General features: G+C 40.4%; 2 protein-coding genes across 6 annotated transcripts; one reads left to right on the top strand and one right to left on the bottom strand.

The window, feature by feature from the left end:
• Positions 1-214: 214 nt before the first annotated feature.
• Positions 215-9,188, bottom strand: efhb (EF-hand domain family, member B). Of its 4 annotated transcripts, none has more exons than XM_044034140.1 (15): positions 9,125-9,188; positions 8,478-8,554; positions 8,103-8,163; positions 7,935-8,000; positions 7,058-7,195; positions 6,331-6,493; positions 5,566-5,676; positions 5,339-5,462; positions 5,202-5,240; positions 5,057-5,118; positions 4,811-4,965; positions 3,579-3,786; positions 2,791-3,006; positions 2,045-2,226; positions 215-544 (listed from the first exon to the last, which is right to left on the bottom strand). In XM_044034140.1, the coding sequence occupies exons 3-15, from the start codon at positions 8,103-8,105 to the stop codon at positions 398-400; spliced, it is 1,614 nt and encodes a 537-aa protein (XP_043890075.1). In that variant the 5' UTR covers positions 8,106-8,163; positions 8,478-8,554; positions 9,125-9,188; the 3' UTR covers positions 215-397. The 4 variants fall into 4 exon arrangements, with proteins under 4 accessions (XP_043890075.1, XP_043890073.1, XP_043890076.1 ...); XM_044034138.1 differs by lacking the exon at positions 9,125-9,188 and adding an exon at positions 8,617-8,666; XM_044034141.1 differs by lacking the exon at positions 9,125-9,188 and adding an exon at positions 8,614-8,660.
• Positions 9,187-19,385, top strand: rab5ab (RAB5A, member RAS oncogene family, b). 2 transcript variants are annotated; one of them, XM_044034142.1, is made up of 6 exons: positions 9,187-9,422; positions 11,771-12,006; positions 14,292-14,443; positions 15,245-15,367; positions 15,536-15,629; positions 16,616-19,385. In XM_044034142.1, exons 2-6 carry the CDS (start codon positions 11,841-11,843, stop codon positions 16,729-16,731), a joined length of 651 nt encoding a protein of 216 aa, XP_043890077.1. In that variant the 5' UTR covers positions 9,187-9,422; positions 11,771-11,840; the 3' UTR covers positions 16,732-19,385. The 2 variants fall into 2 exon arrangements, with proteins under 2 accessions (XP_043890077.1, XP_043890078.1); XM_044034143.1 differs by lacking the exon at positions 9,187-9,422 and adding an exon at positions 9,464-9,517.
• Positions 19,386-21,540: the final 2,155 nt, after the last annotated feature.

Raw genomic sequence — 21,540 nt, 5'->3', positions numbered from 1 at the left:
CAAGACGGATTACCATTAAACTAAAACAATTAAGCTCCACACTTTTGTACAATCAATAATTCGGCTTGTACAGTAGGAATCCTTTTTCATTACCCCGGAATGAGTATTCATATTAGGAAACAGCACTACAGAGGTGGCCACTTTGGGCCACCATGTTGTTTTTACAGTAGCCCACAATGGACAAACTAAACGTCTTTTTGAATTTTGATGCCAAGTTGGAAGGGAGAGATATTCAGCTGCAACATGTTGTTGTTTGTTTTTATGGAATAAAAAACAGTCCTGTGGTTTCAGCTTGTAAAATTTTGCTTTTCTATAACAGTAAAATGAATGTCTTGCTCAAAACAAGACACTAGAGGGCGTCGTCATTGAGTGGTTCATCCCTCAGTGTTTCAGTGTGTCACAGTATTTTCATTTCCTTGAGTATGTTCTGGAAAGCCTCGACACAAACCTCCCCGTCTGGATGTTTCATGGACGCCAGCTGCCAGACCTCCTCGAAGGTTTCCTCAGAAATGTTCACGCCCACATTCCTAAAAATCTCTGTGATCTGAGAACGAGACGATGACAAGTTGTCGTCAGTACATCAGGAAAACTACAGTTTACAATATGAAACGATCAAGGCTTTGTCTTTGGTTGTGACTCATAAACGGTTTTCCTACTTCATACTGAGAGAGCAGTTCAACGGCAACCAGGCAAACGGTTGCTTATATAGCTGATGTTCTACGATCTACAGCACGTCAAAAGGATAGCCGATGAAAATGCAACACAAAATAATTACGTAATAATTAGGCTAACTGTCTAATACAGTGAAGTTAAAACATAAAGGGAATGTCGGTATGTGGGGAAATTGTGTGTGAGATCAGGTGACTCCTTGGATTTTTCTCCGCATACTTAAACAGAACAATTGCGATTGAGCTTCTTCTGCTGTTTACAACCAGCAATTGATCACAAAGCTGATGACATTGCTAACTTGTGTCTAAGCTGATGACATTGCTAACTTGTGTCTAAGCTGATGACATTGCTAATTTGCGTCGTAGCTGATGATGGCGTAAAAATGCGACACGGCTGATGACATTGCTAATTTGCATCATATCTGATTACACAGCTGGTGACGTCACTAACTTACGTCGTAGCTGATTTCATAGCTAATAACGTTGCTAACTCGCATCGTAGCTGATTACGTAGCTGATGACGTTGCTAACTCACATCGTAGCGGACGACGTTGCTAACTTGCATCGCAGCTGATTACGTAGCTGATGACGTTGCTAACTCACATCGTAGCTGACGACGTTGCTAACTTGCGTCGCAGCTGATTACATAGCTGATGACATTGCTGATTATGTAGCTAACTTGCATCGTAGCTGATACGTAGCTGATGATGTTGTTTAAATGGACTTTCACTGGGTCATTTGCCAAATAATGAACTTGATTGTATTGCTGGAAGAATCATCACATATTCACATTTTGTCCATTAAACATTCAAAAAAATAGAAAAGTGATTAAAACATTGGAGTAATATACTCAATTCAGCTTACTCAGCTGTTTGTACGTTTTTCTTACATTATTGTTGTAAATCAATAAATATAGTTCTTTGTTTTTTCTCAAAAAACTAGATTGTATTTTTGGTATTTTGTCAATAAAGTAATTTTAAAAAAAAACCTGGGTTGTTTTTGCCATAAAGTGTAAAATAATAAACTTTATTTATTTTGCACTTTTCTTACAAATGTTGCAAAAGTGCTTCACAGTCCAATCGACTTGTGTCGTAACCTACGATTCAGTAGTTGCCAGCACTTGATGAATTAGCCGAGATTATTAGATCCATGTCACACGGTGTGATCTAATCAGATCGCTGAAATCTCAACAGTCTGCAGGAGGCATAAGACAAGATTATATTAGGCCTTTTATTGTGTTTTTATTTGAATGCAACTCCACCACAGCCACACTGCGGCATCTGGAGATTTCTACCTTAAACTGAACACATATGGAAGGAAGAGGCTGGTGACGGACGGCTTTTCCTGGACCAGTGATCTGATTTATTGAAGTGTACCTCGTGCTTGCTGCGCGGGTAGAAATAGTATTCCTCCAGGACACCCCTCAGGGTGCGAGGTGGTGGATTCACAAGGTTCCCAGCTGTGGATGAATCGCCGTAGTTAGTCGTGTCGCCGAGGCTCCTGAGGCGTGGAGCTGGGATGTCTGTTCGCACAGTGGGGGTCCCATATGAGCGAATGCCTATTGAGAGAGAGAGAGATACCATGTGAGTATGGATACACGTCTTCATTAGACAGAGATTGAGAAAATGTAAGTAAAGTTGAATTAGTACAATAAAACAGCAAATAATTGTTGGAACACCAGTCACAATGTCCTCAAATCGGAGAGTGCAACTTTTAAACAAACACAAATATCTGTTACTTTTAAAATATTGTCAAATTATGTGACATCAACATTCAGGGCTGGGTATCGTTGCTGATTTCCGGAATTGATTTGATTCACAATTAAATTGTCAATTTGACATAGAATTATTCTTCCTATAATCCATCCTATAATCGCCAACAGACATTTTGCAGTGATTCACCGTTGCCCAGCAGGGGGTGCTGTGAAGAAGACAACGGTGATGTCATGGTGTTTAGATGTTTGATGTGTGTGGAAATTTTCCTGCTCCTACACCATAGATGGTAAATTAATAAACAAATCTACAGATGGTTATATCGTTAAGAAGACGTCTGCACATTAACACTGTGCACATGGGTTTGAATAAAAAGAAACACAACAGCATCATCGCCTCTGCCGACTCACCTGCCAGCTGACAATTCGGGAGTGTCACGAAGTTGGAGGAGGAGGTGACGAACTGGTCTGGGTCGGTCTTCTTCTGCCTCAGGGTCCTGACAGTCTTCAGACAGCTGCCCGGCTCCTTGGGCTGCAGGTCCTCAGGTTTAACTAAAGCCTGTGGAGCAGGAAGCTCCTGTGACTCCGTCCCTATGTCGGCTGGATCTGAGCTGGATATCTGGATCTCTGCAAGAGACACAAGACCCGCCCTCTGAAAATGACACTTTAAGTACAGCCTCTACATCCTACTAATGTACACTATAGTCAAAGGGTAGACTTTATGCAGAATAATAATTAATACATAACTCCCTTTTGGTTTAAACCAGTGATTCCCAAAGACTGGGTCGATTGGTAGTGGTGTCCAAATTTGCAGAATTCGCCCCAACTTTTAGTTCAAATGTTTCAAATAATGTACACAAAATACAGTTTAGCCAAACAATGATTGGTTTTTCTGATTTCAAAATAATATTAGGCATTACAGACTTAGTCGCACAAATTTGATCTTGTCACAGTTAATATAGTGTTTTGGGTCACGGTAGTTTACCATTTTTAAAAAGTTTCGTCCTTAGCATTCTTAAAATATCATAAACTTAAGAAGGACTTCTGCAGTAAGTTTCTTTATATCTTTGTTTGATCCAATGATGAAATAAGAAGTTGTAAAAATAAGGTTTGCACTGCTGTCACTGCCTAAAATCCTGTTAAAACGAAAAATGTAATACTTTTGGACCATAAATAAGAAAAAGTAAAGTAAGACTGACCATTTGTGATGATTTGTTCCTCCTCAGGTTTGATAGGCGTCATGTCTTTCCAGTTGAGGAAGTTGGCAAACTCCAAAAAGCTGATCTTGCCATCTTTGTCCATGTCGCAGTAATCCATGAGGTCATCGAGGACCTGTTCGCTGACTTGCAGCTGGAACTGGTTGCACGTGGATCCTAGATCCTCCCTGTCAATCATTCCCATTCCTTTCTACAGATTTTCAATGAAGAGATTGATGAAGTGTGCGATGAAAGAAAAAAGACTGCATTAGCACTGTCACTTCATCACATTTTGTCTCACAGCAGATATTCTGACCTTTCACACACAGAGGTGTAGCCTATCACAGCAATAATGGCAGGATTTATTAATGGAAGGAGTTAACCCTGCGCTTTAAACTAAAAACATAGTGAGAAATGATCATGGTCTAATTTATTTGATGTACTGTAAATAAAATATCCAAAAATATAAACGTAATGTATGTTTAGGAAATTGTGCTACGCTAACTTAGGACCAAAGGGTCCGAGAAAAGATGCAATGTAGAAGTTCTTGAAACTTGTGTTTATAATGTCAGTAAACATTTATCGCAGTATGACAAATCCAACTGTAAACCTTATAAACCCTGTCCTGGGTTCAAAATATACAACCTAGAAGTGCATTAGACAATCTGTAGTAGTGAGGCGCGATCCAGCGGACCTTTCTTAACGTTAATGTACGCGGTAGGACTTAAAAGCATGGTTGTTGCTGTATTCAAGCTATTGGTCACAATTTTCCAATGAGCAACGTTACCTCTAGCATTAGCTTCAGGTGAGTTGTCATTGGTTGCATTCTAAAGAGAAAAAAAAATCACTTTTTGTTTGGTGAGAACCCACTTGTTAGCATCCTAAAAATGTCATTATATAACATTTTTGCCTAAAGTTTTCTTTCTTTGCATCTTTGTTTAAATTCATGTCATTTACATGCCAACAGCCAACAGCCAAAACACAAAATTGAAATATTTGAACTTGAGTGAAGTTTGGGTGACCAGGCATTGCTAGTTGGTGTAGCGATTATAAGAGATAATCGCAGATTAGCGCAAGACTGGGTAAAGTGAAAGAGGACTTGGCCGAAGCTGAGCAAGGAAGTTACCTAATCAATAAACAACATTAGCTCTAGCATTAGCTTCAGGTGAGAATTAATCCCAGTCGCGCGAGTATCGCAACCTGAAAAAAATGGCGCTGACTGAGTTAGGTCATACCTTGTCATAATACTTGAAGGCCTCCACTAACGAGGGGAAGTTATGAAAATTGAGCCTCTTCAGGTGATTTTGTAAGCCGCTGACCATGCTGCGCTGCTGGTCTGGACCTCTGACGAACTCCCACGGCTCTGTGTTGTGAATTATTTCTCCGACACCTGTGGAAGAGGCAAACGACATACACATTGTTGTCTCGAACAAGAAAACTCACTCCCATACAGTACAGTAACACCGCACCACATGACCTACCAAATGCATCCCACGGCAAAACCTTTCCAAATTTATGATCCGGTGACAGGTTCAAGGCATATCTTGTGGAAAAAAAACAAAAAAAAACAGTTAAATACAAGTAGATCACAGGATTGGTTTAGAACAAAGTATGATATGAACTTACAGCTTAGACATTGCGTCAGTTTCTGAATCAATCTCTTCCCTTTTCCCAAAACACAGAAAAGGTAATATGTAGGTCAGTTACAGTTAGTAATTTAAGTTTAAAAAACGCTTGATAAAGTGACGTGAGTTCCCACTCACGTATCCTCGAGCCAGTTGAGAGTTTTCCTGATGCTACTGCCGTCCTTACAGTGAGGTGTGAAGATCCCAAAAGTGCTGTCTTTAATGAAGTGACTTGTGTCATATTTCCTATCGATCTTCTCACCTGCGGCAAAACGAGATGATGAGATTTAATGTGGCGAGAAGAACGGCTAGTCGGTGGTAAATGTAGAAGAAGCCTTTCAGATTGTCCCCATTCTTCTTCTTACCGACAAAAAAGGAATTGTGGGTAAAGACGTAAAGCTTGTGTCCGTCCAGAGCCTCCTTCTCCAAGTCTTCGACTGTTTTCGGAGGGTAAAGAATCTCGCGGACGTCATAATCTGGAAAACAAGAAGGTTATTTGAGAAGCTCAAATGACATATGAACATATAACCCCTGCAAACCCCAAATGTAAAGGTCTGGTTGTAAACGAATTATGCCGTTTCCGTCATGGTACGGTTCCATTTGGTACAATATGGTACGGTTTGGAATGCTTAAACACTGGGTCAGGCTTGCATTTCAACTGAGAACAGTACCTTTACTTGGTCAGCCAGATATAACATGACATTGTACCAGTACGACAATGGCAAACGGCTACATCAAACGCGACACAAAAGACTACACAGGAGGTAATCCAGCAGCTCTTTTTTCTCTAGAAAAGACGACTTTTTACAAAAAGAGGAGCCGTGTCTGTTGTTTGGGGTTTTTTTTGGGTTTAAAAACCCTGACTCATACCAAACAACGAGTTACTACAAATGTTGTCGGGCCAAAGTTATTGCGAAGAGGCGATAAAACAAGCAAATTTGCTTCACCGCCTTAGCAGACCAGACGTCTTGGAGTACCAAGAATGTATGAAGTTACATTCAAACACTTGGAACTACGATGGCCTTTACATACCAGAAAGAATGAAGAGACACGTTCAGGCTTCCTCTTTCCCACTTTATCTTTGCGGTTTCCTCATTCTCCTTTCACTTCCCAATGCATGCCCCACATACCTTTCCTTGTTTTAACGCCGTGTATGGTGGTGTCACCATCGTAGGTCCGGTTGCCTGATCTGCCCAAAGGTGCACAGCGGGTGGAGTGGTACACTGCTTCATGGATTTCTTGCAACTTCTTTTGGAATACAGTCTTTTTAGGTGGATTTACCAAGCTTTTGGCCTGTTGGGGGTCACATAAAAATGAAGACTTTTACCTGGAGCATGTTCTAACTTTTCAGGAGCATGTTCTAGTGCCAAAAGCTAAATTGCTTTAAGTCTTAAACTCAAATCCCAGGAAGTACCACAAGTAATGGTGCGTTTCAGTTGTATTTGGAGGTTGGAATTTCGACGTTGAGGGGGAACTCACATCGGACTTCCATCTCAGAAAGTCGGAACAGCCTCACAAACCCTGACAAAGGATTCCAAGATGATAGTAAAGCACTCAGTCATACTCATAGTATCCTAACTCAGGGTTTGGTTGTAAGGTTGCTTGGAGTCTCCGAGTTTGGGGGCTTTCCCTGGACAGAATACCCCGTTTACCAAAGGAAATTCCAAGTTCCGGCTACAAATGGAACACAGCATCAAACACAAATAAATCTTATTTGTTGCTAGATAAATCTACACAGATATCTATAGCACAGTAATATGTCACTAATCTGGCACTGATCTAAAACAGAACATAAACCTTATTGTGATTGTTTTAACCCAATAATTAATCGTGAGTGAGTGAGTGTGGGATACTGACTGAAAGATTGGTCTTGGTGTTGATGCCATGAACAAGAGTGCTGGCAACATCTGGATCATCTGCTTTTCCCGGGTGAATTTTGATGGCTCCCGGTTCGGGTCGGTTTCGGTACTTCTTTATCAGTGGTGGTGTGGCTGACTGGAGGGTAAAAATGTCAAGACAGAAGGTACGTTCAAAATGTGTCTGCATGAATATACTGTATAGCAAAATTTTGCAAAAACATTTTATGGGGACGTACTTTTTAAACATTTGACAAATTATTGTGACCGAAAAACACTATAAATACTTTATTTTGTGCATGCTAAGTAGGGGTGGGAATCACCAGAGACATCACAACACTACATTATCACAAAGTTTAAGTCTTAACATGATATTATCATCCATCCATCAATTTCCTGAATACTGAGTATTCATAAAATCTTATATTGTGATATACTCACTAATGAGAGTGAGCATTTGGCACCATCTAGTGTTTTTTTTTAAATGCTAATCCACAAAAGGTTAGTTTATTTGTAACATTGGTTAAACAAATATATGCTAAAGAAAATCCTCAAAATATCACCAAGCAATTTTTTTTTTCAGGGGTTGGGAAAACTCTGCTAAATCATCTGGGGACCCAAAACACATCTCCCATGACCCACCTGTGGGTCCCCAACCCAGTCTTTGAGAGCCACCTGTATCTTATATTGTGAATGTTAATTTAACATATTGTGAATGTTAAATGTTTATTTGTAACACCAATTAAATTTTTTTTTTTTAATAATATTGCAATATTTCGCTGTATCGATTTTTCCCCTGTCCCCCACTCATTTGGGGACCCAAAACAAATCTCCCACGACCCAGTCTTTGAGAACCACATGAAGCAGACTTAACTCACCCTTGCTTCTTTCCACCTCAAGCAGGTCTCAACTCCTTCTCTCACTGGTTTTCTTTTTCCGGTTTGCTATCAAAACATAAATACGTTTTTTAAAATAAAATACAGTATAGAGACAAAACATAGCTAAAACAGTGTTAGCCAGCTAATGTTGCGTTAAAGTTGTCTCACCATTTTTGAAGTTCTCTGTCTCACTCCTGTTTGTGTTTGTGGATGTTACTCTCTCACTGGTCTGTTTGGGGGGGAAACCTAAATGTTATTATAAGTTCACTATTAGCCTATGTCGTTAGCTCGTCTATTAGCTCTAATGTCGGCTAGGTAGCATCGGCTACTTAGCTTACTTGTTGGGAGAATGCTAAATTGATGACATCACGACAAATTCATCCTTTCATCATTTCACGTGCAGTGACAAGTGCGGCGTGTTGTTGCTGTTCTACGCGTAAAATAGGTCTCCTTATGTATATATACATATAATATATATATCGCTATGTTTTTATGATGATTAAAACTTGTCTCACTCGATATGACGTAACATGAGAGTCTCACCGTCAGTCGCGCTAATTCTTCAATTAACGCACAGGAGCAACAGCAGAAACGGAAGCTAGTAAGTCCAAACGTTGTTTCTATGAAGGGGAAAAAATAAATAAATACATAAATAAATTTTGCAGTTTAAAAGTTAAACTACCTGAGTAGTCTGGGGACAGACGGACGCTGGAGCTGGTCCTACTGTTTCCTCTCCGTAACTAGGCAACAGCAGTCAAGCTGTCCAGCTCCAAACACACACACAACAAACATGGCGCCTGAAAATGGGTATTTTCAATAAATTAACAGGTTTAAAGTAAAGTTATTTCAAGTAAGGGGTGTTTTGTTTAGCTATTTATTTTCCTAGACAATGAGAAAATAATGTTTAAAAAACTGTAAACTGTGAATACAAATCTTTATAAACTACAATGTGCAAAGAAATACAAGTTTTTCTTATGTATTCTTATATAAATGCCCTTACCATGCCTAAGTTAGTACAAACAATGGTTACATTCTCCGCATTGATTTTCCATTACCAGTCCACACAGACACACAATTAAAATTTAAGAAATGTGATTAATTCAGGTGGGTTTGGAACGCTCTGTTGTAGGCGGCACTAACTAACACCACCAAAAGATGGCAGTAGTGCAACTACATGCAGTGCAAGTTACCGTTGAGTTCCCAAAGAAGAAGACGCGACGTCGTCGTCGGCCGATTGTCAGTTCCAGTCATACGATCTGTCATCATCGTTCGTACGATGCGAAAAGGGAAGTTGAAAGAAGTGGCAGACTGAGGGATACCGCGGAGTCTTAGGGGATCCTACGTTTACAGCTGCTGACCGAGACACACACCACACACACACGTCGCATCTGTGAACACACACACACACACACACGGCTGGGGTGTCACCGTTATTATTGTCCCGGAGACCACACTTCTCACGGCTCGCTAGCTTCCTCCCGCTGCCCGGTAAGTCGTAATATTAGCGTTAGCTCGCTGGCTAACGGCTACAGACGAGGGGCTCCTCCCGATGCGGCTACGGCTACAGCGGCCGAAACTGAAAGGTTGGGGGGGTGAGCTCGTTAGCATGTAGTAACACAACCTTGTCCGTTTCGTCACCTATAATCACATATCACATTTTACGCGTTGAATGCCCCCGTTTGATCTACACCAATCGATTAACCAGGTCACCGATTTAACGTCATCATGAAAGCTAATGTTAGCCGTAGCTGTCAGTAGCTGTACACACCCAAACCCGTGTCATCTTGTGTTGTTGTTGATTTTTTTTTCTTAAAAACGTCATATAAATAAATAAATGAAATGTCACGTCCACGTATTTGCGAGTGAGTCCGAGCTCATTTATGTCTAAGTTGGGTGTAAACGGAGGTGCTGGTTTGGTTTTCATGTGTTAACGCTGACAAGAGATTTGTTTTTGCGGCTAGCTGTTGCTAAGCTAACAGTGCTAATTTGAAGCCAGTCAGCAACAACAATATAAAAGGTTATTTATTATGCGTAGGTAAATGTGTGTCGTAACGCAATTTCGACTTAGTTGTAAGCATACAATTGTGGCCGATTAAGACGTTTTATTTTTTTTTCTACATAAGAGGAATTACAAGAAATGTAATTTTATTTATATATATATATATATATATATGTATATATATGTGTGTGTGTGTATATATGTGCATGTGTGTGTGTATAATTGAAACTTTAAAGTGAGCTATTACAATGATAAACATAAGGCTTATAATAAGCTATTACAATGATAAACTCAAGGTTTATTATAAATCTACACATGGATCATTTATTGCTCTGGTTCTCAAACTGTGGTAAAGCACCAGTGGTACGTGAGATTCCTCTGGTGTACTTGTAAGGAAATCAGAAATACTGGTTAACCTGGTGTAACCACGGTAAAATTCCCGACAGTAAAGGTTTCCATATTAGTTTAAATTGTTGTTACCCATGGTAACCGTGATGCATTTTGACAGTGGGGAAAACTCACAAAATACACTTTAAGTACAGTTTGTTGTTGTTTTTTTAATGTTGATTTTGCAGTGTTATGGTAGGTTATTGGATTTCGATTCTATTTTGATATTTAATGAACATAATTTAATTAGAATTTTGGTGGACTCGTCTCAATTAACCAGTGTTTTTTCAACATTTTGAACATGTTTTAACTATACAGCAGTATTGTTTTCATAATCTATACATCTATCGCCAATTGTTTTGATTAATAGATTTTTTTTGGTCTTTAAAACGTCAGAAAAATCAGGTAACTAATTATTGAATATCAGAATATTTGATGATTCATTTAGCAGTTGATTAATAATCGAGCATTTGCAAAGCCCCACCTAATGTCAACAAAATGTCGGACTATGGATGTGTTTCGCTTCTGGGAGTCAAACTGATTAAAATAAATTTGTCTTTTATCAGTCCCACGGGGGAATTTGCTTCTCTGCCACTGAGCAACACCCAGGGTACCTCAGTCCTTTTATGACCTGGTGGGGACTCAAACTGGCAACCCACCAGTTACAAGCCAAGTGCCCTTTTCCAAGTGCCCGAAGTCATACAAGTGAAGTTTAAAGAAAACTGTGGGCTTTCATCCTGTTTCTTTTCTTTTTTTGTGACCGCGTTGAGTTAAATCCATCTGTGTATTTTTTTTAACCAAATCTTATCATATAAATAACGACAGTTTCCAGGGGTTTTGTTACAGTAGATATGAAAGCAGAGGTTCAGATTCCACAATATTTCTGCCAAACTCCAGTATGTGTTTGTTCCATACCTGTTCCACTTATTTGCTCAGCTTCTTTATTATTGGCAAACACCAAATGGAGCTGGTATTTGTGAAACTTTTGACGATTGACACTGTGTTCGCTATCTGTGCGATTTCAGCGAAAATATTGGAAGAACAATAACAGGACAACGTAACAGTATAATTCTTCGGAGTTTACTGATGAATATCTTTAATATTAAGCGTTTAAATTGTTTAAATAGGGTTTGTTGTACAAGTTTTATGCTCGCTGTGCTCTGCTGTTTTTTTAAGTGTCCTTACCCACAGAGAACATGATTATCTTATTTAGCTCAAGTCATATGATACGTGTTGCAGTTTCAGTGTAGCCAGAAGCTCAGCTAAATATTTTAAGCTAATTAATGTTGGTCATTTAATGCTTTGTTTGTTGTACTCATCGTTATTCATAGTTTGAGACAAGAAAATGTCAAAATATGTTTAATTTCACCAATAAATACCAAATCCTAACATGTCGAAGTCGTCTCCACTGACAGTTTTGCTCTCTGTTCTCTCGTCTGTGTCCGTGCAGGTATTTTCTGAAGTTTTCCCGCAGTATCGCAGTAAGTGTCCCAAGAGGAAGAGAGTGGACATTGTGCGACATGGCAAGTAGAGGCGGAGCCACACGGCCCAACGGGCCAAACACGGGCAACAAGATCTGTCAGTTCAAACTTGTGCTTTTAGGAGAGTCGGCGGTGGGGAAGTCGAGTCTCGTACTCCGCTTCGTCAAGGGACAGTTTCACGAATTCCAGGAGAGCACAATCGGAGGTACGTATCGTCACACGTCCATTTGCAAACACAACCCTTTTATGATTCACCCCAAGCATGGTGTGAAGGAGTGAATACATTGTCAGGAAAAGGGTGGAATAAACACCTTTTGCTGACTGAAAAGAAAAAAATGTACACACTGAGGAAGAGTGGGAGCTTGTTTTACCCAGGAGCTTAAATGTTAGGCCTGATTGACACTGGATATGTGGTGTGTGTGCGTCTCCCCACACCACCGACACGTTTATGACTTCATTTTCGGATTTATCTACGTAATAAATTATCATTTTTATTTACTCGGATGGAGAGAGAGAGCGAAGCCTTCACTTTTTCCACATTCAGCTGCTACAAAGTATGGATGCACGATATTGTCGGCATAATGTTGATATCAGCCGATATTGGCTTTAAAATGTATTATAAGGCATCGGTAAACACGCCAAGATCCCTTGATATGTTGGGTGGGCTGCTACTAGGGCTGAACGATTTTGAATGAATATCTAATCACAATTATTGTCATTTTCATTCAAAAAACATTTAAAATGATTACTGTGTGATATTTGTGCAGATCTGTGTGAATCAAAGATGTTCTCTTTGATCTGTACAGTAAAATGTGTATGCCAAGACAATAATTAATCTAAAAAGATATTTTTTGGCACATTTTGGTTGTAATACAGTAAGCAGCATTGTGATTTTGATAAAAACTTCGATTCATTGTTCAGCCCTAGCTGCTACCTCCTTATCTACGCCCTCTACAACAAATAAAATGTAAATAATATAACAAAATACTATGTTAATTTCTCTACAGAAGAGACTGAGGTCTGCAGTTGGGATCAGGGGAAAAACCTGCTAAAGCTATGATCAGATATGGGCACAAAGTCCCACAGTAGTTTTAGAAGTGTAATATTTATGTTTTTTTGTGTGTTCTCATTCAGCCTAGACATTAAAACTACTGTGAAAGTAGTTTCTCCAACAATTTTTGCTGAGAAATAGGGGAGATGCTGAAGAAGCATGAGCACATGAGCGGAAAAATTTAATCCATGACTGAAAGCAGTGAAGCAGAAAGGGCCTGGTTTACGCCGGACGTGTGCATGGCTGGGTGCTGACCGTTTGAACACTTCCAGCTGTGTGAATTCATTGTTATTTGATTCATCAACACACTTGTCTGATTGGTCAGATATGTACCAGTCATTAGTAAAACTCTGAAAAATGTCTGCCTCAGTGTGAAAAATGAAAAGCCTGCTCACAATGACCGGATAGAACATGCAAATAATGTGGACAATGGTGCACAGAGGCCTTTACTCACACGAGTAGAATTTGTTTAGATCATTATCATGAGGTTCCACAGAAATGGCTGTGACTGAAGTCAGAGTGAAATGAAATTAAAGACAACAAAAACAGCACGGTGGCAAATTCAAACTCTGTGTAATGTGAGTGTAAACGTGTCTGACTCTAGAGAACTGCAGGAATAATTTAAGTCATTTCCCAGAAAACTTCCTAATATAAGTCATAGCGTCATTGGCGATCACAGAGTCAGTTAGCGACTGCCCTAATTTTAGGTTCTTCAAGAAAAAGCATGATTAAATCAAATTCAAGACATCTCACTGATTCTTTTTTTTTTTTTGTCTCACCTCGGGCCAGAGAGAGGATTAAGGAAAACACCTATGTGTATAGGTGACGCCTTTAAATATAAACAAGTGTAGCGGTGTTGAGATCTTTGTCATATGGAGCAAAGTGACCAGAAAATATTCACATTTAAGAAGCTGAAAAAACCCCAAAACTAATTGAATAGTCTCTGTTTTGTAATATTTAAATAAAGGTACCAAACAAATAAATGTCTGCATTTATAAAAACACATCTCTTAACTTAACAAATATTCAGACCATGGACATTATGCATTAGTTTATGTGTTGGAGTTCAGAATATTTGAATAGCATTTTTGTCCCAAGTGGGAAAGAGATGGTTGAGTGAGCGTCCTCCAGTTATTACAATCTGCAGTCTCACCATTAAATGTCGCTAATTCCTACACAGTGGAACCTCCTTAAAAAAAAAAGAGAATTAAAAACTAAATTGTACGCTGTGTATCGCCTGATTGCTCCACATAAAACCTGTTTGATATTACTAGGACTCCATTTTATGTTATTTCCCCGACATGATGCAGCCAAATGTGTGTGTGTGTGTGTGTCGTCATCCATGGTCCTAAATTATCAGCTGACAGTGGAACACTGTGTGCAGCTCAGTTGCTTCAGACCCATTTGTCACCGGCTCCTCTCGCTTTTGTGCCCCTGCAGCTGCCTTCCTGACTCAGACGGTATGTTTGGACGACACAACAGTCAAGTTTGAAATCTGGGACACAGCTGGTCAGGAGCGCTACCACAGTCTGGCCCCCATGTACTACAGAGGTGCCCAGGCGGCCATCGTGGTCTATGACATTACAAATGAGGTGAGTCGGGTGCCAGGCTGCGACTGTTGTCGTCACTTGACGACGGCGGAGAAACCGCGTGTTGTTGTCAACGACACCACAGTGTGTTGAGTGAGGCCAAAAAAGCAGAAGCTTATTTTTGGGTCTTGTCAAGTCAACGGATGAGTCATGACTCGGCAACACATTGTTCTGCAGATGAACCACTCTGGATTCCAAAATGGTTAGACATCAAGATACTTGTGATGTGACAGCTTTTCAAAGAAACGGTATGTGAAGGGAAATCAGCATTAGTGAGAACTTGTGGTGTCACGATCTCGATCTTCTAAAGCAAAGGTGGAGTCGAGGATTTAAACACGCCCCCAGCGTGCCAGAGGAGGAACAAAAACACAGTGATGTTGATGCCGTTGTAGCACGACTGCACTAGTCGTAACCATGGCACTTGCTAATTTCTGTATTTAATCTTTTCCTTATTCATCCTTTTTTATATGATTATTTATTCCTGTTTCTTTATCAATATGTTATTAAAGGGATGTGCTGTGATGATCGGTTCATCTATCCAAACACTCACGGATTGATTGGTTTAGTCTTGCTCTCCACTAATGATCAGTTTTCTGCCAAATTTCCACAGGAAGAATCAGCACGGCGTCAGCTGTGGACGCATATTTCATTAAACGTTGCTCCGCTTGACCTTCATCTTTCCATCACATGAAACTTATTATTTTCACTTAGTGAATCTCCCTCCCCTCTCTCTCCCTGTCTGTGTGTCTCTATCTCACTCACTCAATCACTCACTCACTCACCCACTGTCCGTGTTTTTGCCAGGAGTCATTTGTTCGGGCAAAGAATTGGGTTAAAGAGCTTCAGAGACAAGCCAGTCCAAATATTGTAATAGCTCTGGCCGGGAACAAGGCTGATCTGGCCAGCAAGAGAGCGCTGGACTTCCAGGTTTGTCCTCTTTAACGCTGTTTTTTTATAAACACAAACACAGACATGTTCTTGGACTGATTTATGTTCCACACCAAACATTCTTGACTCTCAGTCGTCCCGTGAAACGTTGCCTCCTCCTTCCTTGTTGTGTGAAGTGACGCCACGTGTTTCTCGCGTTTGCTTCAGGACGCACAGTCGTACGCCGACGACAACAGCTTGCTCTTCATGGAGACGTCGGCGAAGACCTCGATGAACGTGAACGAGATCTTCATGGCCATTGGTAAGTTGAGGCCGCAATGAAACTCTCATCTTCATCTTTAGCTATTTTGATCACTAAATAATCAGTAAGAGTGGGGTTTTTTATAAAATTCAGCTTCTTAAATGTGAATATTTTCTGGTTTCTTTGCTCCATATCGACAAAGTAATCATTAAAACTGAATCATTTTGGTTTTGTTGACACATTTTTAATTCTACTGCTTAGAAAATGTTCTTCTCAAGCATGTTTTTCCCCGGCACGGCCCTGCGCTGCCTCTGTATACACACAAATGCTCCCCCAGTCAGAGTGGCAGTTTATGATATGATGACAGTTTATGATATTCCATCGACGAAGAACTGAAACGAGTGACTTCGTCCAGGATAAATGTTTACAGATGTTATGAATCAAGTCAGGTCTGATAGTTTTGCCTAAAAGAGCCCGTTTTCAGATTAACAACGATAATAATGTCAAAAATAATATCGACTACACCCTGAAGAAAGCACAAGCCGGTACGGTTCCTAGTGAGCTGAGCCGATACTAAAAATGTGACGTTGACGGACTGCTGGCCACTCAGAGCGTCGTCACTGTGAACTTCAGTGAAGTTCAGAACGATTCTGCGAACAAAGCCTTTTAATCAACTGATTCTAATGATTCACTTACACCGGAAACAACTGCTTTACAAGTGACTCGTTTGTGTGTTTGTCGTGTATTAAACCACGTTACGGCAGTTTCACACAACCGTGCTATGATGACTCCGCCCCCGTTGAGGAGGTACTATGAAATCATGGAAAATGATACAGAGTTGAGTCGAGCTGGGACTGTATCGTGAAAAGGCGCCTCCTTGACGATACGTGTCGCATTGTTTTTGTTTTATACCAAGACCAAACAGAGGCAGGAAAACAACAACACAACACACACACACACTGCAGCTTTAAAAGTGAATATAATTTATAAATGTACGTATGGTTTTCGGTTTAAAAACATCGTTTCCCGCTCGTGTGTCGTTGCAGCAAAGAAACTTCCCAAGAACGAGCCTCAGGCCGCCGGCACCAGCGCCGGACGCAACAGAGGAGTGGACCTGACAGAGACGGCTCAGCCCACCAGCCGCCCCTGCTGCAGTAACTAACCCAGCTCCTCCTGCTCATCGTCCACACACACAGACACACACACACTCACACACCCCCTCCACTCTCTGCTCCCTCTGGACATCGGGCTCCTCGGCTCTCTGACGTCAGACCTGACCCCTCCTCCTCCTCCTCCTCCTCCTCCTCATCATCCTCTCACTCCCTTGGTTTAGCTAAAAAAGACTCTGTAGAGCTGCATTTCTAATACTTTTATTTTATTTTTTTGTTCATGTTCTTCTTGTTTTTGTTTGTTTGTTCATTTGTTCTTAACTTTTTTTTTTTAAAAGAAGTGTATATCAGTATAATGGACGCATGAATCACTACAACGCCTAGACAAAAGAAACACACACATACACATAAACGTGTCGTTTTTGTTCCGTAATAAGTTGGAAGACGAACTAACCCCCGGTGAAAGACCGCAGTGAGCGATTGAGAAACCATGTGAATGTGTGATGTTTGTTTGTTTTCCTGCAGATGAGAAGGTGGAGCCTTATTTTTTCACTTCACAGTGGGGGGGAGGGGGTGAATGGATGAAAACCTTTTTTTTTTTTGCTCACAATCACCAAGAAAACCCAAGTTCTTCCCCCATCCTCCAGAGGAAACATCTGCAGCCAAGTTTTTGAAAAGAAGGTGGATTTGCACAAAAGATTTAGAAGATTATGATAAACATCAACCGATCTGATATTTTCCTTGTCGTTTACTGTTAAAAAAAAAGAAAGAAAAAGTCTTCATCTCTAGAGCTGTACGCACTTGAACGTCAGTCCTCGTGGTGCGGACGGAGGAACCTGAGGAACCTGAGGAACCTTCAGGCTAAAACCCAGAAAACTGGTGTGACGAGATCCTGTAGATGGAGCTTTTTCTGTCCATGTCGAGACCAGGTTTTTGTAACGTCCCGCGGGACCCGAACGCGCCCTCGCTTTCGAGCCGATCGCAGGAGCTATGCTGGGAGGTCGCTTCAACGAACGTCAACGACGCATGAGTCCACACGCCTCAGCCGCATGAACGCACTCCAGCCTCAGGACGGCTTAAGGACCGCCTCCCTCGGATGACGTCATCTAATCTCCACCTTTTTTCTTTTTGTCACACTAATCCCAAATTAATAATAGCTACACACCACCAACAGATTTTAACTCTCTGATAATATGTTCATTTAGGCTCTTTGAAGACTTTATTTTGTTCCTGCAAACAGACGTGACGTCATATTTTGTATTTGAATAAAGGGGGCGGAGTGAAGCCACATCCGATTTTTGTGTGGCGTACGTAGCGTTGTACACGTATCAGACTGTGATCAGATCTCTGAGGACGGATGGAACGATACCACCGATATCAGTCCAGTACTGTAAGTTTAGACCCGTTAATCACACATTTTTGCCGAGTCATTTCAGGCTACTTCACCAAGACCTAATTCTCCAACCGTGTTGACAAATATTCTTCAACATGACTCGGATGAAATGCTGTGGCTGGTTTTTATTTGACATTCTTTTACAGTCTGTGCATAGTGAAGCAGACGGAGTGTGGTATCGGCTCATCCCTACTTAATCCCGGGTCTGTCGAGTTCACGCTGACGTCGTTCCACGTGAAAAACAGGTCTTTTTCTCTGTTTGTTCACTCAAGATGATGTGAATTTATTTGGGTTTTTGCACAGAAAAAAAACAACTGAAAATTGGACACAAAAAAAATATAGACTCTAATGTTGTAGCGCAAAACATATGCGATCGGATCTCTGAGGACGGGACATTAATACCAGGGATGATACGATACCACTTTTTCATGTACCGATATCGATACCAATATCAGTCTAATACCTGTTAACAATACATTTGTGCTTCATACAGACATCATTCTCCAACTGTGTTGACAGATATTGTTCAACATGACTTTTATCTTTTTCACCAGTATTGGACCGATACCGAGTTTGGTATCAGTCTCCTCCCCAGCTCCGTCGAGTCCACGCTGACAAAACATTTGGTTTTTGTTGGTTTTAAAAAGCCAGTTGTCGACCTGCGTCACCTCAGATGTTGTGAACTTATTTTGGTTTTGCACACACACAGAAAATAGGACGATTTTTCATTGTTACAGAGTCAAAAAAATGTGGATCTGGGCTGCGATGTCGTCGTCGTCTCCCTCCTCCTCCAGCACATCTCACTCACACAAAGTCATCCACGGAAAATTTACACAGAGATTCCGAACAATTGTACAGTTCAACACACGTTAGTTTCTGCTTTGATTTTTTATTTTTTTGGTTTTGATTTGGACCTTTTGTCACAAACGGGTCTAATTTGGTGGTCTTTCTTTTCTTTTTTTGTTAATCTGTAGTGTTATTAACAAAAATCCCCTCCGTGGTGTCTTGTTACTTTTTCTCCCAAATGGTCCATGGTCATGTTTGAAAGGAACTTTTATTGCATTGCACAGTGTTGATCATGTTTTAAACTCGATGACGACCGCCCGTGGATTTTATATGACAGACTGTATTGGACTTGCTAACCTTACGGCTGTACACACAGGTAGCATCATTAACCTGACCATGGTGGTCTCTCCTGCAGCTCAATGAATTTTAATAATGTAAAAAAAAAAAGAAAGAAAACAGCATTACTAGTGATGGGCTGATCAGTTTTGAGTGTCTGAATACAAGTTAATAAATTCAATAAAGAGGAAATGAGTGTGGTTATTTTGAAAAGCGACGTCAGGACGCGATTACGCGTTACGTAATTTATCTGTTTTTGTTTTCCAGTCCAGAAAATGTCAGGAAATTATGTTCTCAAATGTTTTTTATCCACAATCTAGATTTAATTCTTACATGGAGCAAAGACACCAGGAAATATTCACATTTATGAAGCTAGAAAATCAAAAAAATGCTGTAATTGACAAATTTGGTTATCCCATGAGGCATTAAAGGTTTAATGTATAAAGATTAGTGACATCTTGTAAACTTTTGTTGTCACACCCAAGTCCATAGAGAAAAATCAGCATCTGCTGGTCTGCTGCTGCCTCGTGTGGTCGTTTTGTGTCACTGACGTTAACCTGAACGAAGAATTTGAAACCCAAAATTCACAAAATAAACATATTTGAACTTACTAATGGGGGCAGCAGTGGATCAACAACTGCTGTGTGCTATGATGTAAAATCTTTGATTTTCTCTATGGAGAGAAAGCGCTTTACACTTTTCAGTTAAGTTAAAATTGAGTGTTCAATCAACTGTAAGCCTCAAATTTCACCTCACGGTGGCAGTAGAGTCAAGGCCTGGATGAGACTGGTCATATTACAAGATGTAGAATGTATTGTCAGTGATGAGGACAAACATTTACAATCTTTTAAAACATATATTCTAGGTCTATAATTGTCCATATTATTAAGTTTCCCAGTCTTTTCTTTTATAACAGACAGATATAAAAGTGAGTTTATTAGGAGGAAAAAACATGAACTAGAAGATGATCTGCTGTAAATATGATCGTCTAGGCCATTTAATCAATAATGTAATGTTTTTAACTCTCTTTTCTCACTTCTCCACACATTTCTCTCGACTCATCTCTCACTAAACATCTCGTCTGAACTCCCGGCCTCAAAATCTGCAGTCGTGACCTCCTGCTGCTCCTGTCAATTACACTGTGTTCACCACCCATACACACACACACACACACACACACACACGGATCAATAAATGATTAAACTCCGAGGAACAAAAGTGAAAAGAGACAAACTTCATCATCAGCAGATGGACGATGCTGGTTTGTCTCCTCTATGAAATAAAAAAATACTGTAATAATATCTTCAAAAAAAGAAGAGAGAGAATCCACAAGTGAGTTCAAATAATAATTACTTTGGATTTCAGACACACGGGAAAAGATAAAGTTTACAAAAATGAAAGATTCCCTCGCTTTCACCAGTAACCACTCGCTCACGCTCACTGAAAACATGAACATCTGAGTTCAGTCACTTCACAAAAGGCTCATTTTATAAACGATATACCTTTAAGTGCATGTCTGACACATTTTATAAACTGGAAAAGGAAGTTGGTTGGTGTTGTTCCGTAGACCATTTTCTCCCCCCACACCAAACTCCATGGAGAAAACCAGCGATTTTACGTCACAGCACACAGTAGTTGTTGACCCACTACTGCTTCCATTTATAAGTTCAAATATCTCATTTTGTTAATTCTGTGTTTAAAATTCTTCATTCGGATTAACCACAGTGACACAAAGTGACCACACGAGGCAGCAGCAGACCAGCGGCTCCTGTGTCCCCCCACCAGCTAAAAGCGCTGATTTTCTCTATGGGGTTTGGTGTGAGTAAATAAAAGCATTTACCAGTTTACAAAAACAACATATGAAACAAACTGAATGTCATTTCTCTTACTCTACTTTCCCACAACGTGCCCTTTCTCATGTTGACATTCAGCAGTAACCGCAGCGATGCACAAAGCAACGTTTTTCTCTCTCTCTCTCCAGTCGGAACGTCGGATTGGCATTTCGCTTCCATCACAGAGAGACTTGCCAGAAAAGCTTCACACAAATGTTGGACGTTATGAGTCACCGTGTCGCCGCCTGCTCTGCTGCTGCTGCGTTTTGTCCACAAAGTAAAATCACAGGCCTTTGATGAAAAGTTCAAACCGACGGCAGTTTTGAGATTCTAAACCTCCGATCTTTCCTCCTGTCACTCAAACACTCCTGAACCAAATCTGGAACTTTCATTTCTGACCACTGAAGAACTGTGGAATATGGAAACATATATGCTGTACGCCCTTTAGACTTTTCCCTCCGTGGCTTAGCTGCAATAACATTCAAGATACATGGAATCAGAACTAAGACGAACAA

This window comes from Solea senegalensis, linkage group LG9 (genome assembly GCF_019176455.1).
Source record: "Solea senegalensis isolate Sse05_10M linkage group LG9, IFAPA_SoseM_1, whole genome shotgun sequence".
NCBI lineage: Eukaryota > Metazoa > Chordata > Actinopteri > Pleuronectiformes > Soleidae > Solea > Solea senegalensis.
The sequence above is the reverse complement of the archived record's forward strand: the minus strand, read 5'-3'. Positions and strand labels throughout refer to the sequence as shown.

Excerpts from the sequence above, each read along its gene's own strand:
- rab5ab (XM_044034142.1), top strand. The coding sequence starts at position 11,841 with ATGGCAAGTAGAGGCGGAGCCACACGGCCCAACGGGCCAAACACGGGC. Across the intron at positions 14,444-15,244 it reads TCTATGACATTACAAATGAG|GAGTCATTTGTTCGGGCAAA; the intron begins GTGAGTCGGGTG and ends TGTTTTTGCCAG. Across the intron at positions 15,630-16,615 it reads CGAGATCTTCATGGCCATTG|CAAAGAAACTTCCCAAGAAC; the intron begins GTAAGTTGAGGC and ends GTGTCGTTGCAG.
- efhb (XM_044034140.1), bottom strand. Across the intron at positions 5,463-5,565 it reads CCACAATTCCTTTTTTGTCG|GTGAGAAGATCGATAGGAAA; the intron begins GTAAGAAGAAGA and ends GTTTTGCCGCAG. Across the intron at positions 4,966-5,056 it reads TTTGCCGTGGGATGCATTTG|GTGTCGGAGAAATAATTCAC; the intron begins GTAGGTCATGTG and ends CCTCTTCCACAG.